At 55.4% G+C, this 17,648-nt stretch overlaps 9 protein-coding genes across 9 annotated transcripts; 5 read left to right on the plus strand and 4 right to left on the minus strand.

The window, feature by feature from the left end:
- Positions 1-53: 53 nt before the first annotated feature.
- Positions 54-794, plus strand: CCMA1212_004216 (uncharacterized protein; the record flags this gene model as incomplete). Its single annotated transcript, XM_073701532.1, has 1 exon — positions 54-794. One exon carries the CDS (start codon positions 54-56, stop codon positions 792-794), a length of 741 nt encoding a protein of 246 aa, XP_073559521.1.
- A 560-nt stretch (positions 795-1,354) lies between these two features.
- Positions 1,355-3,482, minus strand: CCMA1212_004217 (uncharacterized protein; the record flags this gene model as incomplete). Its single annotated transcript, XM_073701533.1, has 2 exons — positions 2,624-3,482; positions 1,355-2,560 (listed from the first exon to the last, which is right to left on the minus strand). Exons 1-2 carry the CDS (start codon positions 3,380-3,382, stop codon positions 1,355-1,357), a joined length of 1,965 nt encoding a protein of 654 aa, XP_073559520.1. The 5' UTR covers positions 3,383-3,482.
- Positions 3,483-4,182: 700 nt separating this feature from the next.
- Positions 4,183-4,404, plus strand: CCMA1212_004218 (uncharacterized protein; the record flags this gene model as incomplete). Its single annotated transcript, XM_073701534.1, has 1 exon — positions 4,183-4,404. The coding sequence occupies one exon, from the start codon at positions 4,183-4,185 to the stop codon at positions 4,402-4,404; it is 222 nt and encodes a 73-aa protein (XP_073559527.1).
- Positions 4,405-5,583: 1,179 nt separating this feature from the next.
- CCMA1212_004219 (uncharacterized protein) lies at positions 5,584-7,019 on the minus strand (the record flags this gene model as incomplete). Its single annotated transcript, XM_073701535.1, has 2 exons — positions 6,653-7,019; positions 5,584-6,592 (listed from the first exon to the last, which is right to left on the minus strand). The coding sequence occupies exons 1-2, from the start codon at positions 7,000-7,002 to the stop codon at positions 5,584-5,586; spliced, it is 1,359 nt and encodes a 452-aa protein (XP_073559526.1). The 5' UTR covers positions 7,003-7,019.
- Positions 7,020-7,841: 822 nt separating this feature from the next.
- CCMA1212_004221 (uncharacterized protein) lies at positions 7,842-8,396 on the plus strand (the record flags this gene model as incomplete). The annotated part of the gene is made up of 1 exon (XM_073701536.1): positions 7,842-8,396. One exon carries the CDS (start codon positions 7,842-7,844, stop codon positions 8,394-8,396), a length of 555 nt encoding a protein of 184 aa, XP_073559892.1.
- Positions 8,397-8,901: 505 nt separating this feature from the next.
- On the plus strand, positions 8,902-9,781 carry CCMA1212_004222 (Calcium-binding protein NCS-1; the record flags this gene model as incomplete). The annotated part of the gene is made up of 4 exons (XM_073701537.1): positions 8,902-8,909; positions 9,010-9,095; positions 9,251-9,546; positions 9,602-9,781. 4 exons carry the CDS (start codon positions 8,902-8,904, stop codon positions 9,779-9,781), a joined length of 570 nt encoding a protein of 189 aa, XP_073559893.1.
- Positions 9,782-10,596: 815 nt separating this feature from the next.
- On the plus strand, positions 10,597-11,859 carry CCMA1212_004223 (Diaminohydroxyphosphoribosylamino-pyrimidine deaminase; the record flags this gene model as incomplete). Its single annotated transcript, XM_073701538.1, has 3 exons — positions 10,597-10,660; positions 10,781-10,942; positions 11,081-11,859. 3 exons carry the CDS (start codon positions 10,597-10,599, stop codon positions 11,857-11,859), a joined length of 1,005 nt encoding a protein of 334 aa, XP_073559894.1.
- A 343-nt stretch (positions 11,860-12,202) lies between these two features.
- Positions 12,203-14,803, minus strand: CCMA1212_004224 (3-isopropylmalate dehydratase; the record flags this gene model as incomplete). The annotated part of the gene is made up of 3 exons (XM_073701539.1): positions 12,203-14,329; positions 14,410-14,484; positions 14,588-14,803. The coding sequence occupies 3 exons, from the start codon at positions 14,801-14,803 to the stop codon at positions 12,203-12,205; spliced, it is 2,418 nt and encodes an 805-aa protein (XP_073559895.1).
- Positions 14,804-16,101: 1,298 nt separating this feature from the next.
- On the minus strand, positions 16,102-17,640 carry CCMA1212_004225 (uncharacterized protein; the record flags this gene model as incomplete). The annotated part of the gene is made up of 1 exon (XM_073701540.1): positions 16,102-17,640. One exon carries the CDS (start codon positions 17,638-17,640, stop codon positions 16,102-16,104), a length of 1,539 nt encoding a protein of 512 aa, XP_073559896.1.
- Positions 17,641-17,648: the final 8 nt, after the last annotated feature.

The following is a 17,648-nucleotide window of genomic DNA, read 5'->3' on the forward strand; positions in this document are numbered from 1 at the left end:
CTACATCGATTCCATCTCCATCCGCATATATCGCACCGCGAATAACTTCAACAATGGGCTGGCTCTGGACATCACCACCCTCCAAACCACCAACCGACCAATCGTCGCCCTCCTCCACCTCGCAAACATCCTCATCAACACCTCCACAGCCATCAATCTCACCATCACCACCCCCCTCTCAAGCTCCCAACGAGCCCGTCGACCCCGAAATCCAAAAACTCCTCGACCTCTTCAACAGATCCGACGACTCCACCACCCCTCAGCCCTCAACCTCATCCTCCTCCACATCATCATCCTCACCATCCCTCCTCTCAAAATGGCTCTCCTCTAAATCCTCCACCACCCCAGACCAACCCCCCATCCCCCCGCTCTCCCCCGTCGCCGAATCCCTCCTGCCCACCGACATGTCCTGCCGCCAGGCCTTCGACCTCGCCTGGTCCTGCAACTCCCTCGGCGGCCAGTGGAACGCCGTCTACCGCCACGGCGAGATGCGCTCCTGCTCCCACCTCTGGGACGACTTCTGGTTCTGCATGCGCACAAAGTCCTACTCTGGGCCCCTCAAGGAGAGGGCCATCCGCGACCATTACCGCCGCAAGGAGTACGAAAAGTACTACGCCCCGGGTGCCCGCAGCAGCGAGGACGTCTGGGAGGCGAGGGAGCGCAAGGTCGAGCCCGGGACCGCGTTTGCCGAGGCCGTCGAGATTGCGACCGTTGATGATGATGAGTGGAGGAGGTTGGAGGAGGAGAGGAGGAAGAAGATACGGCAGGATCTGGGGTTTGAAAAGGAGAAGTGAGGACGGGTACAATATTGCAGCGGATGGGAATGATACGATAGATAGAGAGATGTGCGTCCTTCAATGGAGGCCGAGCAAGATGAACAAGATGTGTATGACAAGGGCCGAACAAATATTGGAGGAAAGAATACGAAGGTGTTTGAGACTGTTGAGATGGTGGTCTTGGGAATATTCATCATTTCAATTCGAGATACACCATGTTAAATATCATTCAAGTCAGTATGTTGTAGAGCACTTCCACTCCATGTATTCAATCATACATTCACTTCACATTCGGAATCAGAGATATCAAGAGTTATTTTATGTAACCATTGAATTTATTGGTTCCCTTAAAAACTGAAAATCATTAAAGTACAAACCAGGGCCAACCCGCCCAGCTTTTTTACCCTTCATATCCGTGAAATGCTAGTGCGATGAAAGCAAATGAGAACAAAGGAAAAGAATCTAACCATGCATCATGCCTCGATCCCCTAGAGTAGGCCTCCACACATCGTAGACGCGTTACCAAGCTCGAGGCTCAAGTCTGATGATGTTCGGGGTATCAAAAAAGGCTTGTGCATTTAGTCGACCTCCTCGACGGTAGGGCCGTCATCGCCACCCTGGTTGGGAGCACCGCCAGCGCCAGGGAAGCCGCCAGCACCGCCGGGCATGCCACCGGGCATGCCACCCTCACCACCAGCTCCGTAGAACTTCATCATGATGGGGTTGGCGACGCTCTCGAGCTCCTTCTGGTGAGACTCGTACTCCTCAGTAGAGGCCTGCTGGTTGTCGTCGAGCCACTGGACGATCTTGTCGATCTCAGACTTGAGCGTCTCCTTGTCGGCGGCCTCAATCTTCTCATCGACCTTGGGGTCGTTGAGGGTGTTGCGCAGAGAGTAGGCGTACGACTCGAGGCCATTCTTGGCGCTGACACGCTTGGCCTCGGCCTCGTCCTCCTCCTTGTACTTCTCGGCGTCGGACAGCATGCGCTCAATCTCCTCCTTGGACAGGCGGCCCTTGTCGTTGGTGATGACAATCTTGTTGGACTTGCCAGTGCCCTTCTCGACGGCGGAGACGTTCATGATACCGTTGGCATCAACGTCGAAGGTGACCTCGATCTGGGGAACACCACGAGGCGCAGGGGGGATGCCGGTAAGCTCGAACTTGCCGAGCAGGTTGTTGTCCTTGGTGCGCTGGCGCTCACCCTCGTAGACCTGGATGAGCACACCAGGCTGGTTGTCGGAGAAGGTGGAGAAGACCTCGGACTTCTTGGTGGGGATGGTGGTGTTGCGGGGGATGAGCTTGGTCATCATGCCACCAGCAGTCTCGATACCGAGAGACAGGGGAGCGACATCGAGAAGCAGGATCTCGTTGGTGGACTTGGAAGTGGTGTCACCAGACAGGATGGCGGCCTGGACGGCGGCACCGTAGGCGACGGCCTCATCGGGGTTGATGGACTTGTTGGGCTCCTTGCCGTTGAAGTAGTCGGTGATGAGCTTCTGGATGCGGGGAATACGGGTGGAGCCACCGACGAGGACGATCTCGTGGACCTGAGACTTGTCGATCTTGGCATCGGCAAGGACACGGTCGACGGGCTGGATGGTGGATCGGAAGAGATCCTGGCACAGCTCCTCGAAACGGGCACGGGTAATGGAGGTGTAGTAGTCGATACCCTCGTAGAGGGAGTCGATCTCAATGGAGGTCTGAGCAGACGAAGACAGAGTTCGCTTGGCACGCTCGCAGGCAGTGCGGAGACGGCGGAGAGCACGAGCGTTGGTGGACAGATCCTGGTCGGGAGTTAGCATATGCTGTGCTTGTGGAGTGTGTGGGGAAAGATGAGAGCTACTAACCTTCTTGTGCTTGCGCTTGAACTCGTTGACAAAGTGGTTGACCAGACGGTTGTCAAAGTCCTCACCACCCAGGTGAGTGTCACCGGCAGTGGACTTGACCTCGAAGATGCCCTCCTCGATGGTCAGGAGGGACACATCGAAGGTACCACCACCGAGATCGAAGATGAGCACGTTGCGCTCGCCCTCGACCTTCTTGTCAAGGCCGTAGGCGATGGCAGCGGCGGTGGGCTCGTTGATGATACGCAGGACGTTGAGACCGGCAATGAGACCGGCGTCCTTGGTGGCCTGACGCTGGCTGTCGTTGAAGTAGGCAGGGACAGTGATGACGGCGTTGTTGACGGTGGTACCAAGGTAGGCCTCGGCGGTCTCACGCATCTTGGTCAGGACCATGGAGGAGATCTCCTCGGGGGTGAACTGCTTCTTCTCGCCCTTGAACTCGACCTCGATGACGGGCTTGGAGTTCTTGTCGACGACCTTGAAGGGGAAGTGCTTCATGTCGGCCTGGACCTCAGGGTCGGCGAACTTGCGGCCAATCAACCGCTTGGCGTCGAAGACGGTGTTCTGGGGGTTCATGGCGACCTGGTTCTTGGCGGCATCACCAATCAGACGCTCGGTGTCGGTGAAGGCAACGAACGAGGGGGTCGTTCGGTTACCCTGGTCGTTGGCGATGATATCACATCGGTCCTCACGGAAGATACCGACGCATGAGTAGGTGGTACCCAGGTCGATACCGACGGCTGGTCCCATACTAGCAGCCATTGTGTGTGATGTGTGTGTGTGAGAACTCTAGAAAAAAGAAAAGGAAAAGGAAAAAAGCGTGTGAAGAGTGTGTAGAGAAGTGAAAAGTGCGTGTGATGATTGTGCTGTGTGGATGAGTATGTTCTGGAGAGAAAAGGATCTGGTGCAGCTCGGTCTGCTCGCAGCATCTAAATAAAGCGGGATGGAGATTCGATGCGGTTCTACACTGTTCCAAGGGTGCCCACACCGGCCGCCTGCAGGGGCACAAAGGAAGCCTCTGGTAGGCACTGCAAACGCCTAGGCCATGCGCCGAAGCAGCTGGAAGCCCCTCCCCTGCACGTTTGCTTTTTTTCGCCTTCGTTCTTTCTTTGTCTTTCAGGGCTTTTTTTGCTTGGATTTTCTGTGCCTTCAAGCTTGTGTGTGCTCATCTGTCGGGCGGGGCATCAGTGCCTGGCGATGGCTTCCACTGCGCTGCTGCCCCGCCATGCATTGCCTGTTTGTATGTTTACCACCTACCTTTGTCTGGTGCTTTGTTTTGTTTCCTATCGTAGCTACTTACTTGATTTTACCTTTTCTTACACGAAAAGCTTCCATTGAATGCTTCCCAATCCTTCTTTGTACTCGCGGGTAGCCAATCAGTTCAATGCTGATGCCTCATTCACCCCTCATAATTCCCCTCTCTTGATGTCATCTCCCCTCCAGCTCCCAAGGCGACAAAGAAAAAAAGTTTCATCGCGGGGCAGTGGCGGGGTCTCTGGTACCTTTGGCGCCCATACGCCGCAGCTGCTGTGCACCGGTAGCGGGTACACAGCTACCCCACCATGAAGCGCTACCTCAAGCCGCCAGAAGGTGCTGGACAGCTTCCGGCGTATCGCAAGGTTCCTTGCCTCGTCAGCTCAGGCGTCAACAGGCTGCTTTGCCTGCCTCAGGTACCCAGAATCCGAGTCGCAAGGCGAGCACGGCCAGAGCTCCGGAGCTTCGAGGTAGGTCTTGGGCCCCACGTCAGCTCAGCCACCATTTGCCAGCAGTTACCGAGCAACTAGCCACACCCGCGCGTACTGCAGTTGCAATTGGCTGATATTGCTCGATCCATCTTTCCACGGCTTCCTACTGGACCCGCCGTCGCCCGGTGATGCTGAGCTGCAGTTGCTCCTTGCTCGAATGATCGGAATGATCGCGATCGAGCCGGATGACTTAATCACGCAGAAATGAGAAGGTTTTCTCGACCTCGACGTGAGCTTCACCGAGCAAGACCAAGGCCTGGTTTGATCAGCTTAGCCGATGCGAAGGGAAAACTTTGTGAAACGGCTCTGCAGATCATAGTGTGTACGAGAGAGCTCACTACAAGTAGATATGAGACAAACTTGACTTCACACCCGTTCGTCAATTTGCCTCACTCAGGCAACTCAAGCTTCTCTTCCAGCACCAACATCCACATCGAACCTTGTCAGACCAGATCCCAAACTCTTCTCCTACCTTCCACATTACCCCTATCACCATTTTCGTTTACATCATACCCTCCTCATCATACAACTGAAAGCCAAGGAGCTCTCTCCAGGTTACACGGAAATGGCCAGATGATTTGGGCGAAATGGCCTAAAAAGGCGGCGATTTCTTTGTGCTCGGTCGAAGCTTCTCAGGTGATATCTGACCGAGTTCGGTCGATGGATGCTTCGTCTGGCCTGGAGGGATGCGACAACAGCGATTTAGTAAGCTCCACAGGGGTGGATGAGGCGGATCGTGATGAACCTTGACAATGGCTCCCACGAAAGCGTGCGCTCTGAGCTCGTGCTCCTCCCATCAGTGAGCAGTTCGTTCAAAAGCAACGGCACTGCATACTTACGTCCATGATATCTGATTCTCTTGTCTTGAAAAAAATGCAGCTCACACGCATGGTATTGATATGCTGGACATGTCGGACATGTAGCTCCGGTGTAAAGTAAAGTTGGGTAATTTCCCCTGCCATTGAATACTCAATCAGAGCATACTGTAGGCAGAAAGCCTTGTACACTCACAGGGATCTAATGATAATGTTATTCTATGCCAGCTTCCTCGCGCATCTCTTGATCCTGTTCCTACTCACACCACTGCTTCTCCGTGCCTGCATGTCGTAAACCGAGAGCAGTGGTATAGACCGGCCTCTATCCTCCAGACCAGCCCAAGTCCATCATCAACCATGAAAAGAACCACATCCAAATCACAATGAAATCAAAACGCTGCCTCTAAAAATTCATATAATCGGGCGCCTGAAACCGACTCACCCCTTCATCCCACCAGCCCGCAGTAGCACAAACCCTATGCTCAACCGTCCTCTCGGCTTTTTCCCTGCAAGGAGACGACGGCTCCTGGCTCGTCCCACGGCGGCGCCTCCTCCACGATTCAAACAGCCCCCGATCTCGCCGAGCCGGACGTATCCACTTGAGCCGGGTAGCAAGCCTCTTGCTCCCTTGCTGGTAGACGCTGCTGGCCCATTGGCGCAGGCCGGATTTCCGGTGCTTGGACAAGGAGCCGGTACGGCTGTGGAGGGAGAAGATGGAGGCTTTCCGCTTTGATGGTCTTTGCGGGTCCTGGTTTGCGGGCGTGCATGGCGGCTGCCTGGTAGAGTCGGGGCTCTGGCGCCGATTGTTTGCTTCGTGAATGCCATCGTACTGATTCTTCATGGGGTCGCCGCTCCGCCAAGTCAATCTGCCCGTCGCTGAGCCGGGGGTGCCACTTAGAAGACGCGCTCCAGAAGGGCTCGGCTGCTGGGAGGCAGAATCGCCGGGAAGAATTTCTGTGCTTCCCAACAACAGCGGGCTTCTGTGGAATGACGCTTCTGCTGGCCGAAGCCGCTGCTGGTCTTGCCACTCGGCGATGGCCGTGTCGGCTTCTGCCAGTGCGTCGGAGGCGGTGGTGGTCATGGTCATATCGTAGCTTTCATCCGAGGTCAGGGTAGAACGGAGGTTTGATAGTCGGTCATTGGCCCTGCCGTAGCGTGATAGGTTGGTGAAACTGAGCCTGTTTGGGCGGTGCATTGACTCTGGCGACTGGATCCGAGTCGATGCTTTTCCGTGAGAGGGATATGAAGAAGAAGTTGTCCGTTGTTGACGGCCAAAGTCCCCCAGTATGGAAGCATCCGAATCCAGGGCGTCGAGCTTGAGGTCGCCCATCAACCCTTGGAAGTTCTCGCTGCTCTCAGACGAGGCCCGAGGCGAGGAATCAGAGCGACTCCCGGACAGGGAAGAGTCTGGGCTATCGTCAACCTCCTCTTTGCTCTTGCGAAGAGACGGAAACGCTCGATAATCCTTCCACTATCGGCTATGGATAGGGTTTCCCTTCCTCGGGGCCGGGAGCAGGGTAGACTGGTGCCAGGGTCTGGCACCCCAGGTGCTTGATCGCGAAGCATTGGGCGCTTCTTCCTCGGAGGCTATGGGGGTAAGCTTCGATGGCTGGCGAGGCTTCGGATCATCCTCGTCGCTGTCGAGATCAACGGACGCGGGTGGCTTTGTAGCTTCAGGGGAGCACGAGCGCGACCTGGGGGAGAGCTTCGAGAGACTGGTGCTGAACAAGCCCGAGGATTTACGAGGGAGCGGTTTGGCGGGTACGACGCTTCCAGAGGACTGAGCGGAGCGTAGAGACGGCAAACTCAGATGATGGAGCATGGCGACGAAGATGCGCTCTGTATGTCGTATGTCATATGGATTTGATATGATGTTGAACGAAGAGCGACCTGTCCAGCGGTCAAACCATGCCAGGGCTTGATAAATGCCTGATGAGTACAGAGCACTCTGCACAATGAACGATCTTATCCATTGATAAAGCGCCGAGGCCAAAATTGCTGAATTTGGCCCATTATATCTGGCGTTCAAGTCAAGGCAGGAGCATTTGCATCTTGTTACAGGTTAAGTAAACCGTCCAAAGTGAAGGTGCACGGGGCATCTCAGACAGCCAATCCGCGGTCTGCGTCTAGCGGCAGAAAATGGCTATATAGAGCAAATTAGTTTCCCCGCTTTGCAACCAGCGATGGGTTCAAGTCTACAACTGGCTTCATGGTCTAGTGGTATGATTCCTGCTTCGGGAAAACACCTGAAGTCCCCGATTCTTCAGAATCGCCTTTGCAGGAGGCCCCGGGTTCGAATCCCGGTGAAGCCCCATCTTTTTTCTCTTTTTCCTCCTTTTTGCACGCAATGGCCACGACACTTTTCGTCTGTCGAGACAACATGCATCTGTTGCCGAACTGGTCGGTCTCCCTTCTGTGGCAGTTGAATCGAAGCCGTGGACGCAGCTTCCTCTCAACTCGACCGCGGTTGGCCACGCCACTTCCCGGGACTTGGAAGCCCTCCGATCCGAGCGACTACAGGTCGAGGTGCCAGCTGCCAAAACCCCGCTAGCAGCCTCCGGGGGGCCTCCAGGCGGGTGCTTCAGCGTTTGTCAGCGCGTCAGAAGGGTTGTTCAGCGCCAACGTTCCCCCGAAGGCCCCTAACGTTCCCTCTGGCGGGGGATGCGGCTCAACCAAGAAACCGCCAGCCAGCTTGAGGCGTCACACGGTGGCCCCTCCTCTGTCTGCTGCTCTCTGCTGCTGCTAAGCCACAGCTTGATCCCCTCTGGTAGTACCGAGTTCCCTCCGCTTTCCCCCATCATCACCATTTTATCTGCTACCAACTTACCGTCATCGTCCTGCCTCTGGCTCCGAATCGCGCCTCCAGACCGCGGCCTTTCTCCTCTTTTTTTTTTTTCTTTGCTTGCCTCTCGCCTTTTACACCGTCGGCCGCGTCTACTGGCTGCGCTCCACCGAAAGAAGAAGCCGTTTTTAGAAGTTTCCATCCTTGCTGTGGGCGTTCGCGTTCCGTTTGTTGGGAGCATATCCGCCGTCGTACCTTGGCTCTGTCTCTTGCCCCGTGCAACCCGCCGCATCTACTTGTACTACCTCCCAGATTTGTCTGTTCCCCCTCCGCCTTCTTTGCATCTGCCACTTCGGATCCTCGACACTGTCCGGGTCTACTTATCCTCGCCCTTTTGCTCCTCGCTGCCGGCCCGCCGTTCTACTCTTGTTTGAACTTGCACTTATGCTTGCTGGCAGCCTCGAGGTCTTGAAGCCATTACGACGACTGACGGTCCGAGACGAGCTCTTTGACGAAACACCGGTTCGAGCACGAGAACGAGCACGAGCGCATTGACGACTTTCGTTTCCGCTCCCTGTCCAGCGCCGAATTGTGACGAGATACACCACCGTCGGTCGATTGCGCAATATTTCACCTGCGGCCTTGGACACTCGATAGCCTCACCGCGGCACCCCTCGTGACGTCCTTTTCCTGGCGCGGAAAGTAGCCGCCCTTTCGCCGTCCCGCCGTTTCTTCCTAGAACTCAAGCGGCTTCTCCTATTCCGATCCGTTCATCCTCTTTCCTACCGGCCCAAGAAAACCATGGGCAAATCGTGAGTGGGCCTGCGCGAAAACCCCCTGCAAGTCTTTGAGTCTGCATGTTGCCGAGGGAGAAGAAGTGCACGAGCCTGCTTTGACATGGAAAGAGGGGGAGGGGGAGAGCAAGGGGGGAGGCTGGCCATGGGGAGGTGCTGGCTGCCGGCGGAGTTGATTGGCACACACACATCAACAAGGGGAGTAGCTGTACGCATGCCGACGCTGACATTTGCTCGTCTTTCACGATTGTAGGCAGTCAAAACTCTCGCAGGAGCAGCTCGCTGAGCTCCAGAAGTCGACTCATTTTGATAAGAAGGAGCTGCAGCAGTGGTACAAAGGTGAGCATCTCCAGGACACGGGACAGGGGTGCAGAAGGCTTGGAACCCCTCATCCCCTCCATCTCGTCTGCATCAGGCTACGTGACGGAGAGCCTCTCATGCCTCGTCACGACAAATGTGCTTATGTGGGTTCTGACCTTGTGATTTTTGCGCAGGCTTTTTGAAAGATTGCCCCTCGGGCATGCTCTCCAAAGAGGAGTTTCAGAAGATCTACCGGCAGTTTTTCCCGTTTGGAGACCCGAGTTCGTTTGCCGACTATGTATTCAACGTGTTCGATAGCGACAAGTCTGGTAGTATCGACTTTAAGGAGTTTATCTGCGCGCTGAGCGTCACCAGCCGGGGCAAGATGGAGGACAAGCTGGACTGGGCGTTTCAGCTGTACGACATTGACGGCGACGGCAAGATCAGTTACGACGAGATGCTTCAGATTGTAGAGGCAATCTACAAGATGGTGCGCAATCACGGACCCGGCGGGTGTTGTTGCACAGCGGCTAACGATTTCACAGGTTGGCTCCATGGTGAAACTTCCCGAAGACGAGGATACCCCCGAGAAGCGTGTTAGGAAAATCTTCCGCATGATGGACAAGGACGAGAACGGCAGCCTGGACATGGAGGAGTTCAAGGAGGGAAGCAAACGAGACGAGACGATTGTTTCGGCGCTGTCTTTATACGACGGGCTGGTGTAATTGTCCTTTGCTGCTCTTTTCCCTTTGTCGAGCTTCTTTTTCATGTTTCTGTTTTTGTCGGTGGTCTAGGCGACTGGTACTCGTATGGGGGGAAGCTCTCTTGATTGTTTTTGCGCACAAAGAAGAGCAGCTTGCTTGTTTCTCCCTTGTATAGTTATCCCCTTTTCCGAGGGGGCCTACCTATTCTTCCCCATGACGTGGGAGCGGAGGGCTGTGCACGAAGGCGAATCAGGCAGTTTGGTATATGGTATTGACATTTTTACTCTGCCTTGCCTGTTTGCGTGACGGTCTACACAGCCTCAGTGATGCCTTGTAAGCATCTTACGAAGAAGAGCCAAAGATGGAAGTTTTTCATTTGGATTCTCATGCCTACCAAATTCTTGGAGGTGTATGTGTGTCAGTATATATGCATACCTAAACAGATTAGGTTGAGTGCTTCCGATACATCCGTAGATAGTAGGAGGTAATTAGGGTAGTAATTTGATGATCCCAATTGAGGGTTATTAATAAAGATCTGACACGCCACGCAGCTGCGACAATTGCATCCCATCGTTCGATTTGACGAGTAAAAAGGCATAAAGTGGAGATTTCTAATCCCTTTTGCTGTTTCGAGCAAAGTTGGCTTACCCTGTAGGGGGAGTGAGTGGGTTTTGGCTGTAATATTTTGACATTCCGTGATGAGTGAGGTATAAACCACGACATCTTCTTCACTGCCTCTCTGACTGCGTATTGTGCTTGTGTCGTGTGTGTGTGTGTGTGTGTGTGTTTGAAGTTGAGCGCAGCGGTATAGTCTGACAGATCCCAACCCACCCCCCATGGCCAACCCCCTCAACGACCTCCTCTCGAGCCTCGAAGATGAGATCCAAGACCCCGAAGAAGGTTCGTACATCTATTTTCAAAATCCAAAAGCTCCGCACTCAATTATCCTTTTGCAAACTATGGGATGCTGTCACCCATGAGCTCCTTGTTTCTGACATTCCTTTTGACGCTGCTTGATAGAGACGTTCCTGCTCTACGCCAACACCAGCCCCCTCCAAGGCCTAGGCTTCATCGACGCCCGTTCCTCAACGCTAGACGTCCAGCTCAACGGCAAAGATGTAACCATTCATCAATCCCCCGGCGTCCTCGCATCGAGTCGAAAAGGCGGCACTACAGGCGCAGGTCAGTTCCCTCTCCTCACCCTCATCCTCCTCCTCTCCCTATCACCACCTCTCCTCTCCACCTACGCAACCTCCAGACAACCATTCAACCACATACCAAACACAAAAATCTAACAGTCAAGGCAACCACGCGGACAAGTCCTCTGGAAAATCACCCCCCTCTTCGCAGAATGGCTCTCCCACCCAACAAACCCACTAACCCCCCTCCTCGCAAAATCATCCATCATAGAACTAGGCTGCGGCATCTCCCCCCTCAACGCCCTCTCCCTCGCCCACACAGCATCCCGCTACATCCTCACAGACCAGCCCTACGTGCAGAAACTCGTCCTCCAAAACCTCTCCTCAAACCTTCCCTTCAAACCCTCCTCCTCATCAACAACAAAGTCCCATCCCAGCAGCAGATCCAAAAAACCCACAACAACACACAAGTCCCCCTCCCCATCGTCATCAACCTCCACCACCCCAGCAGAAATCCACTTCGAGGTTCTCGACTGGGAAACTTCCCAAATAACACCCTCCCTCACGCACTCCCCCACAACAACCTCCTTTGACGCAATCGTCTCCTGCGACTGCGTGTACAACTACGCCCTCATACAGCCGTTTGTACAAACCTGCGTCGACATATGCGCCCTTCGAAAGCAAGACATCATCAACATCAACATCAACAACAACAAAAACAGCAGCAGCAGCAGCAGCAGCAGAGTACGAAACCAAGACTCTGCTGGTGTTGAGAATGCTCCTCCATGCTTATGCATCGTCGCGCAGCAGCTCCGCAACGACGACGTCTTCAACTCCTGGCTGACGGCTTTCCAGAAGCACTTTCGCGTGTGGAGGGTCCCCGGGGAGAGGATGCCTGTGGAGTTGAGGCCTGAGGCGGGCTTTGTGGTGCATGTTGGCATTCTCAAGGATTCGCTTTGATCTTGTGCATCATACTATCACTTGGCTGGTATACATAGGACGACGCGGGCAGGTAGTTGCTTGAACTGAGCTGAATCACTATAGCGAGCGAGCGAAATTGAACAAGATAAATTGATTCGTATATAAGCGCACAACCGACGCAATGCTTTTGATTTCATGGCCCTCGGCCGGCATGGCAAGCTACATAGGCCATACCTATCATCATCCCGTCGTCCCATCAACCCGCACTGGGCTTTTAATGACAGACTCGGCATAACTACTCGTCTCTGTGATATCATAAAGAACGAAAGACGGAACAAAAGAGAAGCAGACTCCAAAAGACGTAACCACCCCAAGCAATGAATCACCACTCCAAAGGCTCCTTCTTCTCCTCGCCGCGATTCGTCTTGGGCACAGGCACCGCCTTGGCGGCCAGTCTGCCGTCCTTGCCTCGCTTCAGATACGCCGTACCATCCAGCCAAGGCGTGTGAATGCTCCTCTTCTTCTCAAACTCAACAATCTTATCGTTGAGCTGCATCGTCAGGCCAATGTCGTCCAGGCCGTTCACCAGGCAGTGCTTCCGGAACTCCTCCACGTCAAACGAGCAGATGGTGTCGCCGGCCTCGTTCTTGATGAGCTGGTTGGGCAGATCAATCTCCACCTCCCGTCCGGCGCGGGCCTCGGCGGCAATGGCGTCGAGGTGGGCCTTGTTGGAGATTTGGATGGGCAGCATGCCGTTCTTGAACATGTTGTTGTTGAAGATGTCGGCAAACGACGGCGCAATCACGCTCTTGATGCCAAAGTCGAGCAGCGCCCAAGGGGCGTGCTCTCGAGACGAGCCGCAGCCAAAGTTGGGGCCGGTGCAGACCAGGATCTTGGACTTCCTGTACGGATCCTTGTTCAGGACAAAGTCGGGGTTCTCGGAGCCGTCGGGGAGATAGCGCAGGTTGTGAAAGAGGGCCGATCCCAGACCAGTCCGCTTGATGGTCTTGAGGAACTGCTTGGGGATGATGGCGTCGGTGTCGACGTTGGCCAGCTCCATGGGCGCCGCAATTCCCTTGAGAGTCTCAAACTTGGGCATGCCGGCGGAGCCCATCTTGGCCGCGATGGTGTTGGTGTGCGGCTCGCGATCCAGGGGCTGATCGGCAATGGCCTCTCGCTCGTCGGAATCCTCGACACGCTCATCGACGTGCGGCGGCTCGACCGGAGCAGTGGGGCCGACGCGAGCCTGGACGTGAGGGCTGGTGGTGTACTCGGCCAGCTTGCGGACGTCAGTCAGCCTGCCGGTAATGGCGGCGGCGGCAGCCATGACGGGAGACATGAGGTGAGTCCGCCCGCCGGCTCCCTGTCGGCCCTCAAAGTTGCGGTTCGAGGTACTGGCGCAGCGCTCTTGGGGCGACAGAATGTCAGGATTCATGCCCAGGCACATGCTGCAGCCAGCCTCTCTCCACTCGAAGCCGGCGTCGATGAAGACCTGGTCGATGCCCTCAGCCTCGGCCTGCGTCTTGACGAGACCGGAGCCAGGGACGACCATGGCCCGCTTGACGTTGGGGGCAACCTTCTTGCCCTTGACGACGTGGGCGGCCGCCCGCATGTCCTCGATTCTGGAGTTGGTGCAGGATCCGATAAAGACCTTGTCGACTTCAATCTCCTCCATGGGCGTTCCGGCCTTGAGTCCCATGTACTCGAGCATCCGGCGGCCGGCGGCCTTCTTGGCCTCGGTGGCAAAGGTCTCGGGATCGGGAACCTTGCCGGTGATGGGGACGACGTCCTCGGGGCTGGTGCCCCAGGTGATGGTCGGGATAATGTCCTTGGCGTCAATGAAGACGTCAATGTCGTACTTGGCGCCCTCGTCCGAGGCCAGCGACTTCCAGTAGGCAACGGCCCGGTCCCACTGCTCAGTGCCGAACTTGGGGGCCAGGGGCCGGCCCCTGAGGTACTCAAACGTGTGCTCGTCGGGGGCGACCATGCCGGCGCGCGCACCGCCCTCGATGGACATGTTGCAGATGGACATGCGGGCCTCCATGCTGAGGCTGCGGATGACGGAGCCGCAGAACTCAATGACGGCGCCGGTGCCTCCGGCGGTGCCAATCTTGCCAATGACGTGCAGGACAACGTCCTTGGAAGTGACGCCGGGGGCGAGCTCTCCGTCCACCTGGACGCGCATGTTCTTGCTGCGCTTGGTGATGAGGCACTGCGTCGCCAGCACGTGCTCGACCTCGCTGGTGCCGATGCCAAAGGCCAGGGCGCCAAAGGCGCCGTGTGTCGAGGTGTGGCTGTCACCGCAGACGACGGTGGTGCCGGGGAGGGTGAAGCCCTGCTCGGGCCCAATGACATGGACGATGCCCTGGCGCTTGTCGCCCAGGCCAAAGTATGTCAGGCCAAACTCCTTGACGTTCTCCTCGAGGGTGACGCATTGTACGCGCGAGTCGTCCTCCTTGATGAAGGAGGCGATGTCCTTGATGCCTTTTCGAGATGTGGTCGGGACGTTCTATCAAGCCAGGCTTACGTTAGCTTCCTCGTCTCGGTGTAATCTTGTCATCGACGCTGGAAAAGGGAGGGGAGACGTACGTGGTCGGTGGTGGCCAGAGTGCAGTCCGGCCTGCGGACTTGGCGGCCGGCATTCTTGAGGCCCTCGAAAGCTTGCTGCAGGCGACGTGTCAGTCCATCTGATTCGTCCGTAACAGGACCATCTTCATTCGCAGCGCGACGGTATCGAGTTGTGCGTGATCATAGGGCTGAGGCATACCGGTGATGTCACTTCATGGACCAAGTGTCTGTCTAGATCCCCCACCACGATTAGCTCCAAGCTCGAACAACTCTCCAAACCAGCAGGAAAGGAAGACGCATGAGGATAAGACGAACCAATGTAGAGAAGAATTGTGCCATCGAGCTTCTCATCGACGATATGGCTCGAGAGAACCTTGTCGTAAAGAGTCTGGGGGGTTCCTACTGAAACAGGCATTTTGTAGGTTGCTGTTCCGCGTGTCTGTGGTGGAAAAGAGGGAAGAAGAGGGAGAAGATGTAGAGGCGTAAGAATGTCAGATGGAGGCAAAAAGAGAAAAAGGTGACGTTTCCCTTCTCAGAACTGGATTGGAACTCAGGAACCCAAAAGGAGGGGGAGCCACGGAGCAAGCCTTGATAAGCAGTAAGGCGATGATGGAATGGAGCTCGAAAACCGAAGCTTCAGCTGGGCAACCGTTGATGATGGTATTTCACCGCCTTGCAAAAATCCGGCACAGAAGCCACCGCAATCGTGTAGCAGTATAGAACAAGAATGTAGAGAAAAAGAAGAAGAGGAGGAAAAGAACAAGTGTCGCAGACTTCTTATGTATCTTGTCCCTCGAATCCGATTCTCAAAAGCTTTCCTTTCCTGCTCGTCCGATTCTTGCTCCGGTGCCGCCTCTCCGATCATCGGAGCTGCTCCCAAATGCGCATCGCCAATCTTGTTAATTAGCTGAACCCATTCGCCTCCCCGCAAAAAGAACCACTTCCCTTCTTTTGGGCCTTGAGAAGCCGAGACTGGCCAGCCAGGTGCCGCGCCCGATTGCTAAATGCGTGCATGTCATTGGTTGAGAGGGTGGTTACATAATTTGCGGGATGGAAGACAGGGGGGGAGGCTTTGTGTGTGTGCAGCTTCACGTATGTGCAAGCTGTGCTGTCGTGTTTCTTTGTCTTGTTCTAGTTCAAAGCACCTTTGTGTACCATCATTGCAGGAATCTAGTTAGTTGTAGCTATAGGACAGAGAATGGATCGCCTCTGAATTGGTGTCTGTATCGAATGTACCACTGCTGGACGCTGTGAACGGGGTCTAACAAAGTGGGAATCTGTTACCACACGATGGAGATGCCCGTCGGTCCTGGTACGTAATGGCTCAGCATCGGCGTCGTCGTGCCGGGATGGACTTTTCTTTCATTCATCAAGGTACCCCCTAGGCGGTCCTTGGAATGCTCCGTACAAGATGGAGACCATCTGAATGCTTCTAGAACAACTTCAGGCTCTCAACGTGACGAGAACTGCAACACCAACTCCTCCCCACTTCACGTCACTCTTCATTATGAAGAGTAATTATCTACTCGACAACGATACACACTCACACATACCAAACTCATAACGATACTCAGTACCAGTGGCTACACACGCTCGCGACTTCTCCGGCCGAAACTATCCCGACGACACCCCCATGGTCCAAACAGTCTGCCGAGCAGGAAACAGTCTGAAAACAGCCCTTCAAACCACAAAATTCACCATCCACAGCCATCTCTAAGCCCAGAGGGCCAATTCATCATCCACATAACTCATCAGCCAGACCAGAAACACCGCAAATCTGACCGCCTGCACGGCAACCACATAGCCAACAGCCACGGCCGGCACTGCGAGCACTATCAACAAACAGGCCTTCCAAAAGGGCATCGGACCCTCGTGCTCGACTCGCAGCGTTCGAGGGTCGAGTATCGGCCAGACGGTGGACCAATACAGTCGACCCAGGGTCTTGAGGCCCTCCAGAAGACGCTCCCTCCCGGTAGCCTTGTCCTGCTCCTCTTGTTCAGCATCGTCCTCGTTTCGCGGTCTCGTGGCCAGAGCATCAGTTTCGTTGCGGTTCCACTCTCTTTGCAAACGATCTCCGGTGTCGTCTTCGTCTTGGTTCTCTGGGCATCGGTGCTTCTCTGACCGGTCGTGCATCTGCATTTGGTCGCCTGCCAAGTTCGGCTCTCTCTCTATCAACAATTCTTGCAACCCTTGGCTCGTGATCAATGGCTTCTTGCATGGCGTCGTAGCTAGTAACGTGTGGTCCCGTATAGACGTTGATTTGTGCAACGAGCTGTCGTCCTGAGCTAGCATCGCGAGTCTGATCAAGCGCCTGTTGCGCAAGCAGTCCTCTGCCGACTGCGTCTTGTGCGCCTCCTCCAGATATGTAGTGCCTGCTCGACGTTCGCCTGCCGGCTTGCCCGGTGCCGACGAGATCGGACTCTGCTCGAGTTTCATGTGTGGGTTTGTAGGGATCTTGCCCAAGTTGTGCCTCAACAACCTCGCTGCCGGCGCTTTGTATCTCGATTCGTCTAGCCGGGCCATCGTTGGTGGAGCGCGATAGCCTGCCAATGCTTCCTGGTGGTAGCCGGAGGGAGACGTTCGGTGGCTGTAGCCAGTAGTGATGGTGGTGGGTGTGTATGCAGGCTGCTTGCTCTCGTTCCTCTTGTCTGGAGACTTGCGCAGGAAGTTGCTCGTTCGCCGGTGTTCCGCCCTGCCTTGGCTCGGTGGATGGCAAGCCTTCTCCAACCGCTGTGTGCCCGACTTCGGCATCCCTTCTCTCAGCTCTCGCATACCCTGTTTGACGTTCGTTTTGGTGATTCGTCGTTGGAGGTGATGGAAGCACGCGGAACGCTTCGGAGTGACTGGCTTCTCCTGTGGTTGGCCGGTTGCTGTTTGTATCCCTCGCGTGTCTGATGTGAGTGTCTTCAGGCCTTTCAGGCCTTTCGCCGCCCTTGCTCCGCTCGCTTGCCCATCGCTTGGGCTCTGGTTGGCCTTCGAACGGTGTCCCCTGAGCCTTTTGAGTGCTTTTGTGGGCTCCGGTTGAGGCATTGCCGCCAACGGGCTTTCTTCGAGACGGATCAAAGGAGCCGACCCTAGCTCGAGCGGGCAAAGATGCGGGCTGCGTGCCATGTTCATGGTTTCCGGAGAGCTCAGCCTGGGTCGGAGGTCGGATCCTCGGTAGAAAGCTGGGGTCGACTGGATAGACTGGCTTGCCGAAAGGGTCGTGCTCGCCTCGATGCACGGCGTGTCCATGCCCCTTTCGGCTTCCATGCCTAAAA

The sequence above is a fragment of the Trichoderma ghanense genome (assembly GCF_004382785.1).
Source record: "Trichoderma ghanense strain CCMA-1212 chromosome Unknown scaffold_4, whole genome shotgun sequence".
In the NCBI taxonomy this organism is placed as follows: Eukaryota; Fungi; Ascomycota; class Sordariomycetes; order Hypocreales; family Hypocreaceae; genus Trichoderma; species Trichoderma ghanense.